The sequence below is a fragment of the Oncorhynchus mykiss genome, chromosome 16, assembly GCF_057628025.1.
Source record: "Oncorhynchus mykiss isolate SJ-2025 chromosome 16, ASM5762802v1, whole genome shotgun sequence".
NCBI classification, from domain to species: domain Eukaryota; kingdom Metazoa; phylum Chordata; class Actinopteri; order Salmoniformes; family Salmonidae; genus Oncorhynchus; species Oncorhynchus mykiss.
In genome coordinates this window covers 78,395,001-78,416,101 of record NC_143037.1, presented here as the reverse complement: position 1 = coordinate 78,416,101, position 21,101 = coordinate 78,395,001, and the positions used below count along the sequence as shown (strand labels likewise).

General features: G+C 45.0%; 1 protein-coding gene and 1 long non-coding RNA gene across 3 annotated transcripts in view; both read left to right on the top strand.

Annotated features, from left to right (window-relative positions):
• The window catches only part of LOC149977354 (uncharacterized), a 460,718-nt gene that overhangs the window by 284,135 nt on the left and 155,482 nt on the right, over positions 1–21,101 (top strand). The gene's annotated exons all lie outside the window — the stretch shown is intronic.
• The window catches only part of LOC110491181 (FYVE, RhoGEF and PH domain containing 1), a 166,234-nt gene that overhangs the window by 81,766 nt on the left and 63,367 nt on the right, over positions 1–21,101 (top strand). The window contains exon 1 of one of the 2 annotated variants that reach the window (XM_090204039.1): positions 3,546–4,247. The exons of the other annotated variant lie outside the window; for it this stretch is intronic. Coding sequence (XP_090060165.1) covers positions 4,190–4,247 — 58 coding nt within the window. The 5' untranslated portion in view covers positions 3,546–4,189. Of the gene's footprint in view, positions 1–3,545; positions 4,248–21,101 lie in introns of those variants that run through there. 2 annotated transcript variants of the gene reach the window in all.

Sequence of the window (21,101 nt, the reverse complement as noted above, 5' to 3'; positions counted from 1 at the left end):
GGACCAGGGTTAGTGTTAGGAAGACCAGGGTTAGTGTTAGGAGGACCAGGATTATAGGACCAGGGTTTTAGTACCAGGGTTATAGGACCAGGGTAAGTTTCATGCTTTAGGACAGAGGAAGGAAATGGCTAGTACTCACCAGTTTGAGGAGAATGTGGTGTATGTGTGGTAGGGGGTGATGGTGATGTGTCGTGGGGTGGGGGAGTGTGTTTGTGTGGTGGGGTGTGATTGTGTATGTGTGGTGGGGGGGAGTATGTTTGTGTGGTAGGGGGTGATGGTGTATGTGTGGTGGGGTGGAGTGTGTTTGTGTGGTGGGGGGTGATGGTGTATGTGTGTAGGGGGGGAGTATGTTTGTGTGGTGGGGGGTGATGTGTATGTGTGGTGGGGGGTTATGGTGTATGTGTGGTGGGGGGGTATGTTTGTGTGGTGGGGTGATGGTGTATGTGTGGTGGGGGGGATTATGTTTGTGTGGGTGATTGGGGTGATGGTGGTGATGGGGTGATGGTGGCGATAAGGTGATGGTGGTGATGGGGTGATGGTGGTGATAAGGTGATGGTGGTGATAAGGTCATGGTGGTGATGGTGGTGATAAGGTGATGGGGTGATGGTGGTGATGGGGTGAGGGTGGTGATAAGGTGATGGTGGTGATGGGGGTGATATGGTGATGGTGGTGATAAGGTGATGGTGGTGATGGTGGTGATAAGGTGATGGTGGTGATGGGGTGAGGGTGGAGATGGTGGTGATAAGGTGATGGTGGTGATGGGGTGATGGTGGTGATAAGGTGATGGTGGTGATAAGGTGATGGTGGTGATAAGGTGATGGTGGTGATGGGGTGAGGGTGGTGATGGGGTGAGGGTGGAGATGGTGGTGATAAGGTGATGGTGGTGATGGGGTGATGGTGGTGATAAGGTGATGGTGGTGATAAGGTGATGGGGGATGGGGTTATTGTGGTGATGGTGGTGATAAGGTGATGGTGATGATGGTGGTGATAAGGTGATGGTGGTGATGGGGGTGATATGGTGATGGTGGTGATAAGGTGATGGTGGTGATGGTGGTGATAAGGTGATGGTGGTGATGGGGTGAGGGTGGAGATAAGGTGATGGGGGATGGGGTTATTGTGGTGATGGTGGTGATAAGGTGATGGTGATGATGGTGGTGATAAGGTGATGGTGGTGATGGGGGTGATATGGTGATGGTGGTGATAAGGTGATGGTGGTGATGGTGGTGATAAGGTGATGGTGGTGATGGGGTGAGGGTGGAGATGGTGGTGATAAGGTGATGGTGGTGATGGGGTGATGGTGGTGATAAGGTGATGGTGGTGATGGGGTGATGGTGGTGATAAGGTGATGGTGGGGATGTGGTGATAAGGTGATGGTGGTGATAAGGTGATGGTGGTGATGGGGTGAGGGTGGTGATGGGGTGATGGGGGTGATGGGGTGATTGTGGTGGTAAGGTGATGGTAGTGATAAGGTGATGGTGGTGATAAGGTGATGAGGGTGATGGGGTTATTGTGGTGGTAAGGTGATGGTGGTGATAAGGTGATGGTGGTGATAAGGTGATGGGGGATGGGGTTATTGTGGTGATGGTGGTGATAAGGTGATGGTGATGATGGTGGTGATAAGGTGATGGTGGTGATGGGGTAAGGGTGGTGATGGGGTGGTGGTGGTGATAAGGTGATGGTGGTGATGGTGGTGATAAGGTGATGGTGGTGATAAGGTGATGGTGGTGATAAGGTGATGGTGGTGATGGTGGTGATAAGGTGATGGTGGTGATAAGGTGATGGTGTGATGGGGTTATTGTGGTGATGGTGGTGATAAGGTGATGGTGATGATGGTGGTGATAAGGTGATGGTGGTGATGGGGTAAGGGTGGTGATGGGGTGGTGGTGGTGATAAGGTGATGGTGGTGATGGTGGTGATAAGGTGATGGTGGTGATGGTGGTGATAAGGTGATGGTGGTGATAAGGTGATGGTGGTGATAAGGTGATGGTGGTGATAAGGTGATGGTGGTGATGGGGTGAGGGTGGTGATGGTGTTGATGGGGTGATGGTGGTGATAAGGTGATGGTGGTGATAAGGTGATGGTGATGATAAGGTGTTGGTGGTGATGGTGGTGATAAGGTGAGGTTGTTGATGGGGTGAGGGTGGTGATGGTGGTGACAAAGTGATGGGGGTGATAAGGTGAGGGTGGTGATGGTGGTGATAAGGTGAGGGTGGTGATGGTGGTGATAAGGTGAGGGTGGTGATGGTGGTGATAAGGTGATGGTGGTGATAAGGTGATGGTAGTGATGGGGTGATGGTGGTGATACGGTGATGGTGGTGATAAGGTGATGGTGGTGATAAGGTGATGGTGGTGATAAGGTGATGGTGGTGATGGTGGTGATAAGGTGATGGTGGTGATGGGGTGATGGTGGTGATGATGGTGATAAGGTGATGGTGGAGGTAGTGAGTTTCTGCATGTGTATACAGTACAATAGACCACGTGTCATGTGTTTCTCTCATTTAACATGTAGCAGGGTGTCACATGTTCCATTGTCATGCTTAGTGTGTGTGTGTGTGTGTGTGTGTGTGTGTGTAGTGGCGTGGTGACAGTGGGCAGATGGCACTCTCTCTGGGGAAATCAAGAGGGTAAATCTCTCCATTTAGTGGCGTCAGAGAGAGCCAGGGCTGGAGGGCTGAGCTGCTCATTCAGCACCCCCAGCAGGGTGACCTGACACGGGCCAAGGAGAGGGAGAGGGATGGGTGGAGGTGGAGGTGGAGGTTTATAAATCCCACTATCTATGACCCACACATGCGTCTCTCTCTCTCTCTCTCTCTCTCTCTCTCTCTCTCTCTCTCTCTCTCTCTCTCTCTCTCTCTCTCTCTCCCTCTCTCCCTCTCTCTCTCTCTCTCTCCCCCCCTCTCTCTCTCATAGTGTATTAGTGTGTGTGTGTGTTATTGAGTGTTGTGTGTATGTGTTAGTATGTTAGTGAGTGTGTTTTAGTATGTTAGTGAGTGTGTGTGTGTGTTTGTATGTGTGTTGTGTGTTTGTGTGTTAGTGTGTGTGTGTGTGTTAGTGTGTGTGTGTGTGTGTGTGTGCATGTGTGTTGTGTGTTTGTGTGTTTCAACCCAAGTCCTTAATCCTGTCTGAACCAAACAACCCATCTGGATCTGAACAAATAAATAAGAAGAGGCTGTGCCATCAATAAAGACAATGACGCCACAGCAAATTAACGAGGCACTATAGCTATTATCATGTATCCATTGTAGCACGGCTGATATCCAGCTAGCTGCCGTGATCCATATTTCATTAGACAATGCGGTAGCATGTCTGTCTACAAGTGTTGTGTTCTGATATAGACTATCAAAATAAAGAAAGATAATCTCCCAGCAATTTAAATGTGTATTTATCAACGTTTCGGCATCACTGTGCCTTCCTTTCTGATATAGAACCAAACAAATATACTCTACCTCTAATTTGTTGTCAAGGAAACTGAAAAACGAGAGAGAGAGAGAGAGAGAGAGAGAGGATGTCGGAGTGAGGTAGATGGATGTGGAGACGGGAGGAGTGTGAGAGAGGAGAGGGAGAAGGGGGAGGGAGGCTCGACTGGCTGGGGTCATAATGCATGTGATTCCAATGGCAATATGATGCTGCACTCTGGCGCTGTGTTACTAGGACAGCAGCGGAGAGGACAGAGAGGGGTGGTGGGCCGCAAAGCAACACAATATTTATTTATTTTAAAATCCGTTGACGGATACAAATGTCTACATTGATTGATGGATTATTAATCGTGTATCATGCACCACATTTGTAAGACTATCGTTTAAAGGATATCGTTGTGCTGCCAGAGGAAAAATAATTTGCTGCTTGGATGCTGATAATATCAGCCCTGCGCTTGACCCAGTGAGCAGAGGATGCTGCCGCCGCTGCTGCTGAACCGATGCTGTCATTGCGCCCGGTGCTCTGACGACCAGGGAGGGCCATCCCGACTGCCTTTCCCCGTTCACAGCCATTTAACCTACATATTTTAACCTATATATATATTTATTTTTTATTTTTTATGTAGTCTCGCTGTCTGTTCTTTGGTGGCAGACAGAACACCCGGGGATTGCTTTAGAAATAGGAATACAGCCTTAACTGTGGCTCGGTCCCATCGCCTAGGTTCTTATTCCGTTGCGATTGGGAGATTCTGTCTCCCGTTCGGGTTTTTTTAATGACTGGATTTGTGTTTTGCTGCGCTATGTACATGGATAAAACCAGTGTGCTCCGGGGTAAGTCTATATAGATTGATTTATTTGCCATCATCCTGTGTTCGCTATATAGATTGATTTATTTGCCATCATCCTGTGTTCTTGTTGTGCATTCTAGCGTCCCCTCCCCCTTCCCCCCCAATATAAATAGCGCAGTTAATATACTGATCAATATAGCCATTTGCCCGCAGTGGATGTGTGCTTGGCTACGTGTAGTAATGCGTCGAGGAGTCGACCAGATGAGAAGGAGGAGGGAGCATACCGTGCACCCATGTTGCTATAGGTGATGTGATGTATGCAGCAGAAGTGGAAACGGTGTCAATGATTTATGGAGCATAGTCAGTGCTGTAGGTATACTCTAATTTTGGCTAAAATTATCCAACGAAGGAATGACACTGTGTGAACAACTAGTAGTCCTATATGGCTTAGTTTGATAGAGCATGGCATGGCATGGCGCTTGCATTGCCAGAGTTGCGAGTTTGATTTCAGAGGCTACCCAAAGGGTGAATTCAAATAGAGTGGGACATCATTTAAATTGGGACAGCTTAATCCTGACAAGAGAAAATCAAAACTATTGTTACTAAGCCCTTGCAGAGAAAGCACATGATCAAAATCACATCACTTCATTGGTGCAACATCATGGAGGGAGCCAGAGCGTGCTTCAAACGTTTGGGTAGTGCTATCCGGGAACCTTGAAAGGTCCTTAATCCTAACCTTAACCATTTTACATTTCAACTTCAATGGGGTCCCAAGGATCTCGAACAGCAACTACCAATATCGTTCCCAAATGTGCGGAAGGTCTGGTGGACCAACGCATTGAACTTGGCCTTCGTTAGTCAATACAGAGTTCTGGGAGAATCATTACTCATTGGCTTAATCTACCAACCAATCATCACCCACAACACCTTCCCTTGTCTTGTGTAGCTCCGTCTTATTGGCCGACGTCTTGGCTGTCTTATCGGTCCAACGTCTTGGCTGTCTTATTGGCCGACGTCTTGGCTGTCTTATCGGTCCAACGTCTTGGCTGTCTTATCGGTCCAACGTCTTGGCTGTCTTATCGGCCGACGTCTTGGCTGTCTTATCGGTCCAACGTCTTGGCTGTCTTATCGGCCGACGTCTTGGCAATAAAGATGCGCGACACACATCGACCACAGATTTTATTGGGTTGTCTTTCTTCTTCTTGGGGAAGCCATTAGCTAGCTAGCTATATCCTTTGCTAATTAGCTAGCTAGCTATGTCCTTTGCTAATTAGCTAGCTAGCTATGTCCTTTGCTAATTAGCTAGCTAGCTATGTCCTTTGCTAATTAGCTAGCTAATTATATCCTTTGCTAATTAGCTAGCTAACCATGTCCTTTGCTAATTAGCTAGCTAGCTATGTCCTTTGCTAATTAGCTAGCTAGCTATGTCCTTTGCTAATTAGCTAGCTGGAAGGTAGGACCTGTTGTTTTTTCTCACTCAAGACCAGGGGGAATGGCTTCCACTAGATAACACAGCCACAAAGTCAACATTGGCTACATCGTAAAAATTCATGAAAACTAAAATGTGTGTTTGGTCTTAATTTAAGGTTAGGGTTAGTCATAGTGTTATCAGTGTGGTTAAGGTTAGGTTTAATGTTAGGGTTAGGTTTAAAATCAATTTTTATGAAGAGAAACTGTAGAAACGGGCGGAGTTTAGCCATAATTCTGACTGTGGCTGTGTTAACTAGTGACGACCAGGGGGGATGTTTTTGCTAATGTAGCCAATGTGAAATGGCTAGCTAGTTAGCGGTGGTGCGCGCTAGTGGCGTTTCAATTGGTGACGTCACTCGCTCTGAGACCTTGGAAGTAGTGGTTCTGCAAGGGCCTTTTGTGGAGCGATGGGTAACGATGCTTCGAGGGTGACTGTTGATGTGTGCAGAGCTCCCCTGGTTCGCGCCCAGGTCGGGGCGAGGGGACGGACGTAAAGTCTATACTGTTACACTAACAATGGACATATCCTGATGACAAATACTTTACTCAGTGAGGTCACTCCCATATAATTCTATGGTCACTGCCACTATGACCAACTCTGAATGGTTGATATCCCAGGCTGATATGTGCTGTGTTCAATAACCTGGAGACGACGCTACTCTAAGAAACACCTTGATGAAAGCCCCCAACCTACAGAAACACCTTGATGAAAGCCCCCAACCTATAGAAACACTAACCTTGATGAAAGCCCCCCAACCTATAGAAACACTAACCTTGATGAAAGCCCCCAACCTACAGAAACACTAACCTTGATGAAAGCCCCCCAACCTATAGAAACACTAACCTTGATGAACGCCCCCAACTTATAGAAACACTAACCTTGACGAAAGCCCCCCAACCTATAGAAACACTAACCTTGATGAAAGCCCCCAACCTACAGAAACACTAACCTTGATGAAAGCCCCCAACCTATAGAAACACTAACCTTGATGAAAGCCCCCAACCTACAGAAACACTAACCTTGATTAAAGCCCCCAACCTACAGAAACACTAACCTTGATGAAAGCCCCCCAACCTATAGAAACACTAACCTTGATGAACGCCCCCAACCTATAGAAACACTAACCTTGATGAAAGCCCCCAACCTATAGAAACACCTTGATGAAAGCCCCCAACCTATAGAAACACCTTGATGAAAGCCCCCAACCTATAGAAACACCTTGATGAAAGCCCCCAACCTAAAGAAACACCTTGATGAAAGCCCCCAACCTATAGAAACACCTTGATGAAAACCCCTAACCTATAGAAACACCTTGATGAAAGCCCCCAACCTAAAGAAACACCTTGATGAAAGCCCCCAACCTATAGAAACACTAACCTTGATGAAAGCCCCCAACCTACAGAAACACTAACCTTGATGAAAGCCCCCAACCTATAGAAACACCTTGATGAAAGCCCCCAACCTATAGAAACACTAACCTTGATGAAAGCCCCCAACCTATAGAAACACTAACCTTGATGAAAGCCCCCAACCTATAGAAACACTAACCTTGATGAAAGCCCCCAACATAAGGTCATTGAAAGTGATTTTCTTCTGTAACCAAGTTACACGTTCCTCAGTACACAACAATATAATGAGCCGTACCACGTGATGCTGGGCACAGTCAGGTATTTGACACATACATTCACTGAGTATAGCTGCATATACCCTCCACTACACCACTGAGTATAGCTGCATATACCCTCCACTACACCACTGCATATACCCTCCACTACACCACTGAGTCTAGCTGCATATACCCTCCACTACACCACTGAGTATAGCTGCATATACCCTCCACTACACCACTGAGTATAGCTGCATATACCCTCCACTATACCACTGCACCACTGAGTATAGCTGCATATTCCCTCCACTACACCACTGAGTATAGCTGCATATACCCTCCACTATACCACTGAGTATAGCTGCATATACCCTCCACTACACCACTGAGTATAGCTGCATATTCCCTCCACTATACCACTGAGTATAGCTGCATATACCCTCCACTATACCACTGAGTCTAGCTGCATATACCCTCCACTACACCACTGAGTATAGCTGCATATACCCTCCACTACACCACTGAGTATAGCTGCATATATCCTCCACTATACCACTGAGTATAGCTGCATATACCCTCCACTATACCACTGAGTATAGCTGCATATACCCTCCACTACACCACTGAGTATAGCTGCATATTCCCTCCACTACACCACTGAGTATAGCTGCATATACCCTCCACTACACCACTGAGTCTAGCTGCATATTCCCTCCACTACACCACTACATATTCCCTCCACTATACCACTGCATATACCCTCCACTATACCACTACATATACCCTCCACTATACCACTGAGTATAGCTGCATATACCCTCTACTACACCACTGAGTATAGCTGCATATACCCTCCACTATACCACTGAGTATAGCTGCATATACCCTCCACTACACCACTGAGTATAGCTGCATATACCCTCCACTATACCACTGAGTATAGCTGCATATACCCTCTACTACACCACTGAGTATAGCTGCATATACCCTCCACTATACCACTGAGTATAGCTGCATATACCCTCCACTATACCACTGAGTATAGCTGCATATACCCTCTACTACACCACTGAGTATAGCTGCATATACCCTCCACTATACCACTGAGTATAGCTGCATATACCCTCCACTATACCACTGAGTATAGCTGCATATACCCTCCACTACACCACTGAGTATAGCTGCATATACCCTCCACTACACCACTGAGTATAGCTGCATATTCCCTCCACTACACCACTACATATTCCCTCCACTATACCACTGCATATACCCTCCACTATACCACTACATATACCCTCCACTATACCACTGAGTATAGCTGCATATACCCTCTACTACACCACTGAGTATAGCTGCATATACCCTCCACTATACCACTGAGTATAGCTGCATATTCCCTCCACTACACCACTACATATACCCTCCACTACACCACTACATATACCCTCCACTATACCACTGCATATACCCTCCACTACACCACTGAGTACAGCTACATATACCCTCCACTACACCACTGAGTATAGCTGCATATACCCTCCACTACACCACTGAGTATAGCTGCATATTCCCTCCACTACACCACTACATATTCCCTCCACTATACCACTGAGTATAGCTGCATATACCCTCCACTACACCACTGAGTATAGCTGCATATACCCTCCACTATACCACTGAGTATAGCTGCATATACCCTCCACTATACCACTGAGTATAGCTGCATATACCCTCCACTACACCACTACATATTCCCTCCACTACACCACTACATATACCCTCTACTACACCAATACATATACCCTCTACTACACCAATACATATACCCTCTACTACACCACTGCATATACCCTCCACTACACCACTGCATATACCCTCCACTATACCACTGAGTATAGCTGCATATACCCTCCACTACACCACTACATATTCCCTCCACTACACCACTACATATACCCTCTACTACACCAATACATATACCCTCTACTACACCAATACATATACCCTCTACTACACCACTGCATATACCCTCCACTACACCACTGCATATACCCTCCACTACACCACTGAGTATACCCTCCACTATACGACTGAGTATAGCTGCATATACCCTCCACTACACCACTGAGTATAGCTGCATATACCCTCCACTATACCACTGAGTATAGCTGCATATACCCTCCACTATACCACTGAGTATAGCTGCATATATCCTCCACTACACCACTGAGTATAGCTGCATATACCCTCCACTACACCACTACATATACCCTCCACTATACCACTGAGTATAGCTGCATATACCCTCCACTACACCACTGAGTATAGCTGCATATACCCTCCACCATACCACTGAGTATAGCTGCATATACCCTCCACTATACCACTGAGTATAGCTGCATATATCCTCCACTATACCACTGAGTATAGCTGCATATACCCTCCACTACACCACTGAGTATAGCTGCATATACCCTCCACTATACCACTGCATATACCCTCCACTACACCACTGCATATACCCTCCACTATACCACTGAGTATAGCTGCATATACCCTCCACTATACCACTGAGTATAGCTCCATATACCCTCCACTATACCACTGAGTATAGCTGCATATTCCCTCCACTACACCACTACATATTTCCTCCACTACACCACTACATATACCCTCCACTATACCACTACATATACCCTCCACTATACCACTACATATACCCTCCACTATACCACTACATATACCCTCCACTATACCACTACATATACCCTCCACTACACCACTACATATTTCCTCCACTACACCACTGCATATACCCTCCACTATACCACTACATATACCCTCCACTATACCACTACATATACCCTCCACTATACCACTACATATACCCTCCACTATACCACTACATATACCCTCCACTATACCACTACATATACCCTCCACTACACCACTACATATTTCCTCCACTACACCACTACATATACCCTCCACTATACCACTGCATATACCCTCCACTATACCACTACATATACCCTCCACTATACCACTGCATATACCCTCCACTATACCACTACATATACCCTCCACTATACCACTACATATACCCTCCACTATACCACTACATATACCCTCCACTATACCACTGCATATACCCTCCACTATACCACTACATATACCCTCCACTATACCACTACATATACCCTCCACTATACCACTACATATACCCTCCACTATACCACTGCATATACCCTCCACTATACCACTACATATACCCTCCACTATACCACTGCATATACCCTCCACTATACCACTACATATACCCTCCACTATACCACTACATATACCCTCCACTATACCACTGCATATACCCTCCACTACACCACTGAGTACAGCTACATATACCCTCCACTACACCACTGAGTATAGCTGCATATACCCTCCACTACACCACTGAGTATAGCTGCATATACCCTCCACTACACCACTGAGTATAGCTGCATATACCCTCCACTACACCACTGAGTATAGCTGCATATTCCCTCCACTACACCACTACATATACCCTCCACTACACCACTACATATACCCTCCACTATACCACTGCATATACCCTCCACTACACCACTGAGTACAGCTACATATACCCTCCACTACACCACTGAGTATAGCTGCATATACCCTCCACTACACCACTGAGTATAGCTGCATATTCCCTCCACTACACCACTACATATTCCCTCCACTATACCACTGAGTATAGCTGCATATACCCTCCACTACACCACTGAGTACAGCTGCATATACCCTCCACTACACCACTGAGTATAGCTGCATATACCCTCCACTATACCACTAAGTATAGCTGCATATACCCTCCACTATACCACTACATATTCCCTCCACTATACCACTGAGTATAGCTGCATATACCCTCCACTATACCACTAAGTATAGCTGCATATACCCTCCACTATACCACTACATATTCCCTCCACTATACCACTGAGTATAGCTGCATATACCCTCCACTATACCACTACATATTCCCTCCACTACACCACTGAGTATAGCTGCATATACCCTCCACTATACCTCTGAGTATAGCTGCATATATCCTCCACTACACCACTGAGTATAGCTGCATATACCCTCCACTATACCACTACATATACCCTCCACTATACCACTGAGTATAGCTGCATATACCCTCCACTATACCACTGAGTATAGCTGCATATACCCTCCACTATACCACTACATATTCCCTCCACTATACCACTGAGTATAGCTGCATATTTCCTCCACTATACCACTGAGTATAGCTGCATATACCCTCCACTATACCACTACATATTCCCTCCACTATACCACTGAGTATAGCTGCATATACCCTCCACTATACCACTGAGTATAGCTGCATATACCCTCCACTATACCACTGAGTATAGCTGCATATACCCTCCACTATACCACTGAGTATAGCTGCATATACCCTCCACTACACCACTGCATATACCCTCCACTACACCACTGAGTATAGCTGCATATACCCTCCACTACACCACTGAGTATAGCTGCATATACCCTCCACTGCACCACTGCATATATCCTCCAAGACACCCCTCCATATTTCCTCCACTGCACCATTGCATATATCCTCCAAGACACCCCTCCATATTTCCTCCACTGCACCATTGCATATATCCTCCAAGACACCCCTCCATATTTCCTCCACTGCACCATTGCATATATCCTCCAAGACACCCCTCCATATTTCCTCCACTGCACCATTGCATATATCCTCCAAGACACCCCTCCATATTTCCTCCACTGCACCATTGCATATATCCTCCACTGCACCATTGCATATATCCTCCAAGACACCCCTCCATATATCCTCCACTGCACCATTGCATATATCCTCCAAGACACCCCTCCATATTTCCTCCACTGCACCATTGCATATATCCTCCAAGACACCCCTCCATATTTCCTCCACTGCACCATTGCATATATCCTCCAAGACACCCCTCCATATTTCCTCCACTGCACCATTGCATATATCCTCCACTGCACCATTGCATATATCCTCCAAGACACCCCTCCATATATCCTCCACTGCACCATTGCATATATCCTCCAAGACACCCCTCCATATTTCCTCCACTGCACCACTGCATATACCCTCCACTGCACCACTGAGTATAGCTGCATACATTCATTCATAATGTGATAAGTAATCTATGGTAAGTATCCTACAATGTGCATATGCAAGTGGACATACAGTACATGTTTCGTACAGCTACATAAATAAATATCACGCTGTTTCCTCCTGTCAAACATAATATAAACAATGATACTGAATATTAATGCAGCCAATCAGAAGCCCTGCTTTGACTGCTGCATCATAAATAATCTATGAGTTTGACAGGATGTACATTTAGGAGACAGTCAACAGAAATGTGTTAAAAATGGTTTCTTGAATTTAGAAGTGATTATTTTGCCATGTTGATTCTGTTCCTTCCTGACGGTATTGGGAAGCCTTTCTGCATTTTAACATCCGAGGAACATAGTGAAGTGTACAATGCATCAATCCAGGCCCCTATATTCACATGTACATATTCATATGAGACCAGAGTGAGTCTTATCCAGAGTCACTACAATAGTGAATCATTTAGCAGACTCTTTTATCCAGAGTCATTACAGTAGTGAGTCATTTAGCAGACTCTCTTATCCAGAGTCACTACAGTAGTGAGTCATTTAGCAGACTCTCTTATACAGAGCCACTTCAGTAGTGAGTCATTTAGCAGACTCTCTTATCCAGAGCCACTACAGTAGTGAGTCATTTAGCAGACTCTCTTATCCAGAGCCACTACAGTTAGTGAGTCATTTAGCAGACTCTCTCATCCAGAGCCACTACAGTAGTGAGTCATTTAGCAGACTCTCTCATCCAGAGCCACTACAGTAGTGAGTCATTTAGCAGACTCTCTCATCCAGAGCCACTACAGTAGTGAGTCATTTAGCAGACTCTCTCATCCAGAGCCACTACAGTTAGTGAGTCATTTAGCAGACTCTCTGATCCAGAGCCACTACAGTTAGTGAGTCATTTAGCAGACTCTCTCATCCAGAGCCACTACAGTAGTGAGTCATTTAGCAGACTCTCTCATCCAGAGCCACTACAGTAGTGAGTCATTTAGCAGACTCTCTTATCCAGAGTCACTACAGTAGTGAGTCATTTAGCAGACTCTCTTATACAGAGCCACTTCAGTAGTGAGTCATTTAGCAGACTCTCTGATCCAGAGCCACTACAGTAGTGAGTCATTTAACAGACTCTCTCATCCAGAGCCACTACAGTAGTGAGTCATCTTAAGGTTGCATGGAGAAGTATTCATGGTGAATCGGCAAATATTTTTTTTATTATTCAAAACGTTGTAATGAAATATAACCTGACAATATTATGAGGTTGTTATTCGATTTGGGAAGGTGGTCCCCTTATCCTGCTGAGCCTGCCTCATTACGCTGTTGTAGGATAGCTTGTATTATCCTGCTGAGCCTGCCTCATTACACTGTTGTAGGATAGCTTGTATTATCCTGCTGAGCCTGCCTCATTACGCTTTTGTAGAATAGCTTGTATTATCCTGCTGAGCCTGCCTCATTACGCTGTTGTAGGATAGCTTGTATTATCCTGCTGAGCCTGCCTCATTACACTGTTGTAGGATAGCTTGTATTATCCTGCTGAGCCTGCCTCATTACACTGTTGTAGGATAGCTTGTATTATCCTGCTGAGCCTGCCTCATTAGACTGTTGTAGGATAGCTTGTATTATCCTGCTGAGCCTGCCTCATTACACTGTTGTAGGATAGCTTGTATTATCCTGCTGAGCCTGCCTCATTACACTGTTGTAGGATAGCTTGTATTATCCTGCTGAGCCTGCCTCATTAGACTGTTGTAGGATAGCTTGTATTATCCTGCTGAGCCTGCCTCATTACACTGTTGTAGGATAGCTTGTATTATCCTGCTGAGCCTGCCTCATTACACTGTTGTAGGATAGCTTGTATTATCTTGCTGAGCCTGCCTCATTACACTGTTGTAGGATAGCTTGTATTTTAATGCTGAGCCTGCCTCATTAGACTGTTGTAGGATAGCTTGTATTATCCTGCTGAGCCTGCCTCATTAGACTGTTGTAGGATAGCTTGTATTATCCTGCTGAGCCTGCCTCATTACACTGTTGTAGGATAGCTTGTATTATCCTGCTGAGCCTGCCTCATTAGACTGTTGTAGGATAGCTTGTATTATCCTGCTGAGCCTGCCTCATTACACTGTTGTAGGATAGCTTGTATTATCCTGCTGAGCCTGCCTCATTACACTGTTGTAGGGTAGCTTGTATTATCCTGCTGAGCCTGCCTCATTAGACTGTTGTAGGATAGCTTGTATTATCCTGCTGAGCCTGCCTCATTACACTGTTGTAGGGTAGCTTGTATTATCCTGCTGAGCCTGCCTCATTAGACTGTTGTAGGATAGCTTGTATTATCCTGCTGAGCCTGCCTCATTACACTGTTGTAGGGTAGCTTGTATTATCCTGCTGAGCCTGCCTCATTAGACTGTTGTAGGATAGCTGATATAACAGATCCTGGCTGAGGTTCTGATTTCAACAGATCCTGGCTGAGGTTCTGATTTCAACAGATTCTGGCCGAGGTTCTGATTTCAACAGATCCTGCCAGAGGTTCTGATTTCAACAGATCCTGTCTGAGGTTCTGATTTAACAGATCTTGACTGAGGTTCTGATTTAACAGATCCTGACTGAGGTTCTGATTTAACAGATCCTGACTGAGGTTCTGATTTAACAGATCCTGACTGAGGTTCTGATTTAACAGATCCTGACTGAGGTTCTGATTTAACATATCCTGTCTGAGGTTCTGATTTCAACAGATCCTGGCTGAGGTTCTGATTTCAACAGATCCTGGCTGAGGTTCTGATATAACAGATCCTGCCCGAGGTTCTGATTTCAACAGATCCTGGCTGAGTTTCTGATTTAAAAGATCCTGACTGAGGTTCTGATTTAACAGATCCTGACTGAGGTTCTGATTTAACAGATCCTGACTGAGGTTCTGATTTAACAGATCCTGACTGAGGTTCTGATTTAACATATCCTGTCTGAGGTTCTGATTTCAACAGATCCTGGCTGAGGTTCTGATTTCAACAGATCCTGGCTGAGGTTCTGATTTAACATATCCTGTCTGAGGTTCTGATTTCAACAGATCCTGGCTGAGGTTCTGATTTCAACAGATCTTGCCTGAGGTTCTGATATAACAGATCCTGCCCGAGGTTCTGATTTCAAAAGATCCTGGCTGAGTTTCTGATTTCAACAGATCCTGGCTGAGGTTCTGATTTAACAGATCCTGACTGAGGTTCTGATTTAACAGATCCTGACTGAGGTTCTGATTTAACAGATCCTGACTGAGGTTCTGATTTCAACAGATCCTGGCTGAGGTTCTGATTTCAACAGATCCCTGCTGAGGTTCTGATTTCAACAGATCCTGGCTGAGGTTCTGATTTAAACAGATCCTGGCTGAGGTTCTGATATAACAGGTCCTGCCCGAGGTTCTGATTTCAACAGATCCTGGCTGAGGTTCTGATTTCAACAGATCCTGGCTGAGGTTCTGATTTCAACAGATCCTGGCTGAGGTTCTGATTTCAACAGATCCTGGCTGAGGTTCTGATTTCTACAGATCCTGGCTGAGGTTCTGATATAACAGATCCTGCCCGAGGTTCTGATTTCAACAGATCCTGGCTGAGGTTCTGATTTCAACAGATCCTGGCCGAGGTTCTGATTTCAACAGATCCTGGCCGAGGTTCTGATTTCAACAGATTCTGGCCGAGGTTCTGATTTCAACAGATCCTGCCAGAGGTTCTGATTTCAACAGATTCTGGCCGAGGTTCTGATTTCAACAGATCCTGCCAGAGGTTCTGATTTCAACAGATCCTGGCTGAGGTTCTGATTTCAACAGATCCTGGCTGAGGTTCTGATTTCAACAGATCCTGACTGAGGTTCTGATTTCAACAGATCCTGACTGATGTTCTGATTTAACAGATCCTGTCTGAGGTTCTGATTTAACAGATCCTGACTGAGGTTCTGATTTACCAGATCCTGACTGAGGTTCTGATTTAACAGATCCTGACTGAGGTTCTGATTTAACAGATCCTGTCTGAGGTTCTGATTTCAACAGATCCTGTCTGAGGTTCTGATTTAACAGATCCTGACTGAGGTTCTGATTTAACAGATCCTGACTGAGGTTCTGATTTAACAGATCCTGACTGAGGTTCTGATTTCAACAGATCCTGTCTGAGGTTCTGATTTAACAGATCCTGACTGAGGTTCTGATTTAACAGATCCTGACTGAGGTTCTGATTTACCAGATCCTGACTGAGGTTCTGATTTCAACAGATCCTGTCTGAGGTTCTGATTTAACAGATCCTGACTGAGGTTCTGATTTAACAGATCCTGACTGAGGTTCTGATTTCAACAGATCCTGACTGATGTTCTGATTTAACAGATCCTGTCTGAGGTTCTGATTTAACAGATCCTGACTGAGGTTCTGATTTAACATATCCTGTCTGAGGTTCTGATTTCAACAGATCCTGGCTGAGGTTCTGATTTCAACAGATCCTGGCTGAGGTTCTGATATAACAGATCCTGCCCGAGGTTCTGATTTCAACAGATCCTGGCTGAGTTTCTGATTTCAACAGATCCTGGCTGAGGTTCTGATTTAACAGATCCTGACTGAGGTTCTGATTTAACAGATCCTGACTGAGGTTCTGATTTAACAGATCCTGACTGAGGTTCTGATTTCAACAGATCCTGGCTGAGGTTCTGATTTCAACAGATCCTGGCTGAGGTTCTGATTTCAACAGATCCTGGCTGAGGTTCTGATTTCAACAGATCCTGTCTGAGGTTCTGATTTAACAGATCCTGACTGAGGTTCTGATTTAACAGATCCTGACTGAGGTTCTGATTTCAACAGATCCTGACTGAGGTTCTGATTTACCAGATCCTGACTGAGGTTCTGATTTAACAGATCCCGACTGAGGTTCTGATTTAACAGATCCTGGCTGAGGTTCTGATTTACCAGATCCTGACTGAGGTTCTGGTTTACCAGATCCTGACTGAGGTTCTGATTTACCAGATCTTGACTGAGGTTCTGATTTACCAGATCCTGACTGAGGTTCTGATTTAACAGATCCTGACTGAGGTTCTGATTTAACAGATCCTGACTGAGGTTCTGATTTAACAGATCCTGACTGAGGTTCTGATTTAACAGATCCTGACTGAGGTTCTGATTTAACATATCCTGACTGAGGTTCTGATTTCAACAGATCCTGGCTGAGGTTCTGATTTCAACAGATCCTGGCTGAGGTTCTGATTTCAACAGATCCTGGCTGAGGTACTGATTTAAACAGATCCTGGCTGAGGTTCTGATATAACAGATCCTGCCCGAGGTTCTGATTTCAACAGATCCTGGCTGAGGTTCTGATTTCAACAGATCCTGGCTGAGGTTCTGATTTCAACAGATCCTGGCTGAGGTTCTGATTTCAACAGATCCTGGCTGAGGTTCTGATTTCTACAGATCCTGGCTGAGGTTCTGATATAACAGATCCTGCCCGAGGTTCTGATTTCAACAGATCCTGGCTGAGGTTCTGATTTCAACAGATCCTGGCCGAGGTTCTGATTTCAACAGATCCTGGCCGAGGTTCTGATTTCAACAGATCCTGCCAGAGGTTCTGATTTCAACAGATCCTGGCTGAGGTTCAGATTTCAACAGATCCTGGCTGAGGTTCTGATTTCAACAGATCCTGACTGAGGTTCTGATTTCAACAGATCCTGACTGATGTTCTGATTTCAACAGATCCTGGCTGATGTTCTGATTTCAACAGATCCTGGCTGAGGTTCTGATTTCAACAGATCCTGGCTGAGGTTCGGATTTAACAGATCTGGACCTATAGTGTTGAGGATTTGATCTTGATCTTTAGGGGTCTTGTGTATCAAAATATGTAACATTTTCATTGTGGAGGTATTTTGTGCAGCTGCAGTTGTAAGAATGCATCCATATGTTTTGATAAACAACAACAAGGAGAACACCATGAGACAGTTGATAAACAACAACAAGGAGAACACCATGAGACAGTTGATAAACAACAACAAGGAGAACACCATGAGACAGTTGATAAACAACAACAAGGTGAACACCATGAGACAGTTGATAAACAACAACAAGGTGAACACCATGAGACAGTTGATAAACAACAACAAGGTGAACACCATGAGAAAGTTGATAAACAACAACAAGGTGAACACCATGAGACAGTTGATAAACAACAACAAGGAGAACACCATGAGACAGTTGATAAACAACAACAAGGAGAACACCATGAGACAGTTGATAAACAACAACAAGGTGAACACCATGAGACAGTTGATAAACAACAACAAGGAGAACACCATGAGACAGTTGATAAACAACAACAAGGAGAACACCATGAGACAGTTGATAAACAACAACAAGGTGAACACCATGAGACAGTTGATAAACAACAACAAGGTGAACACCATGAGACAGTTGATAAACAACAACAAGGAGAACACCATGAGACAGTTGATAAACAACAACAAGGAGAACACCATGAGACAGTTGATAAACAACAACAAGGTGAACACCATGAGACAGTTGATAAACAACAAGGTGAACACCATGAGACAGTTGATAAACAACAACAAGGTGAACACCATGAGACAGTTGATAAACAACAACAAGGTGAACACCATGAGACAGTTGATAAACAACAACAAGGAGAACACCATGAGACAGTTGATAAACAACAACAAGGAGAACACCATGAGACAGTTGATAAACAACAACAAGGTGAACACCATGAGACAGTTCATAAACAACAACAAGGTGAACACCATGAGACAGTTGATAAACAACAACAAGGTGAACACCATGAGACAGTTGATAAACAACAACAAGGTGAACACCATGAGACAGTTGATAAACAACAACAAGGAGAACACCATGAGACAGTTGATAAACAACAACAAGGTGAACACCATGAGACAGTTGATAAACAACAACAAGGTGAACACCATGAGACAGTTGATAAACAACAACAAGGTGAACACCATGAGACAGTTGATAAACAACAACAAGGAGAACACCATGAGACAGTTGATAATCAACAACAAGGTGAACACCATGAGACAGTTGATAAACAACAACAAGGTGAACACCATGAGACAGTTGATAAACAACAACAAGGAGAACACCATGAGACAGTTGATAAACAACAACAAAAGAGGACAAGATAGAGAAGAGGGCTGTACTGTTTTTTTTTAACTCTCTCTCTTTCTCATCTCTCTCCTTTTCTCTTTCCCTCTCTCTCTCTCTCACACTCTCTCTGTCCATCTCTGCCCCCCTCCCCGTTATCTGAAGTATATTTAGTAGAGCATGTGGAAGTCATTAGCCCCCAGCCAGCCTGTAGTCGGTAGGCTAGCCTACACAGGAGCCTCAGCATTATCATATGGAACCTATTAGCCCCCAGCCAGCCTGTAGTCGGTAGGCTAGCCTACACAGGAGCCTCAGCATTATCATATGGAACCTATTAGCCCCAGTTAGAGGAGAGGACAGCAATACTGTTTTAACAGGGCAGCAACTTCACCCAAGAGGAGATGCTCTCTCTCTCCCCCTCCAACCTCCCTCTCTAGAAAGCCTCATTCCATATTGCTCTCTCTCTCCCCCTCCAACCTCCCTCTCTAGAAAGCCTCATTCCATATTGCTCTGTCTCTCTCCCCCCAACCTCCCTCTCTAGAAAGCCTCATTCCATATTGCTCTGTCTCTCTCCCCCCAACCTCCCTCTCTAGAAAGCCTCATTCCATATTGCTCTGTCTTGAGTTTGACAGTGGTCACATTTTCCCAGCCTCTTCCCAGCTTACACATTTAGTTATTTGGAAGTTCTGGGAATGAAGCCATACATTTCCTGACCTGTAAAACTTTCACTTTCGCTTGTAAAAGTCCAAACTAATCAAAAATGACATTCGGTAGCTCCTACCCAATATACAAATAACTTTATGAGCTGGATTGGCCGTCTTTGCAATTGGTGTATTTTTGTTTGCGCTCGTTAACATATTTAGCAAGCAGCCTCTATGTAAAATTCAATATGACTTGTGTTCATTTTGTTAGCATTCTGGTAATGGACGCCCAATGGTCTGTTTTTCCTTCATTTTTAAACCCCCCTTGTGTACTAAGCTGGTATAGTGGTAAATCCTGACATGAGAGAAGGCTGGTATGATCATATGAAAATATAGATGCCACCCAACCCTAACATTCTTAGAACAGAGGAGAACTCTGGGAACTCCGGGAACTCTGGGAACTCCGGGAACTCCGGGAACTCTGGGAACTCCGGGAACTCTGGGAACTCCCGGAACTCTGGGAACTTTGGGAACTCTGGGAACTGCTGGAACACATGTACATTACTTTCTACACGCTTCAATCATGCAAACACATTTGTTTTATTGTGACACGGCATTAGTGAGATTCAAACCTGTAATCTTCTGTTGTTTATCCATGGAATTAGTTCACTGCACCACCAGGATGGAGCTCACATGGCATGTTGTTTTTTTGTATGCATACAAAGCTGTTCATTTTCGTCTATTCAAACAAACCTCATTCCAAAGGAAACAAGCACTCATTAAGACCGGGTGTGGCCAATCAGTGGGCGTGGCCAATCAGTGAGCGTGGCCAATCAGTGGGCGTGGCCAACACA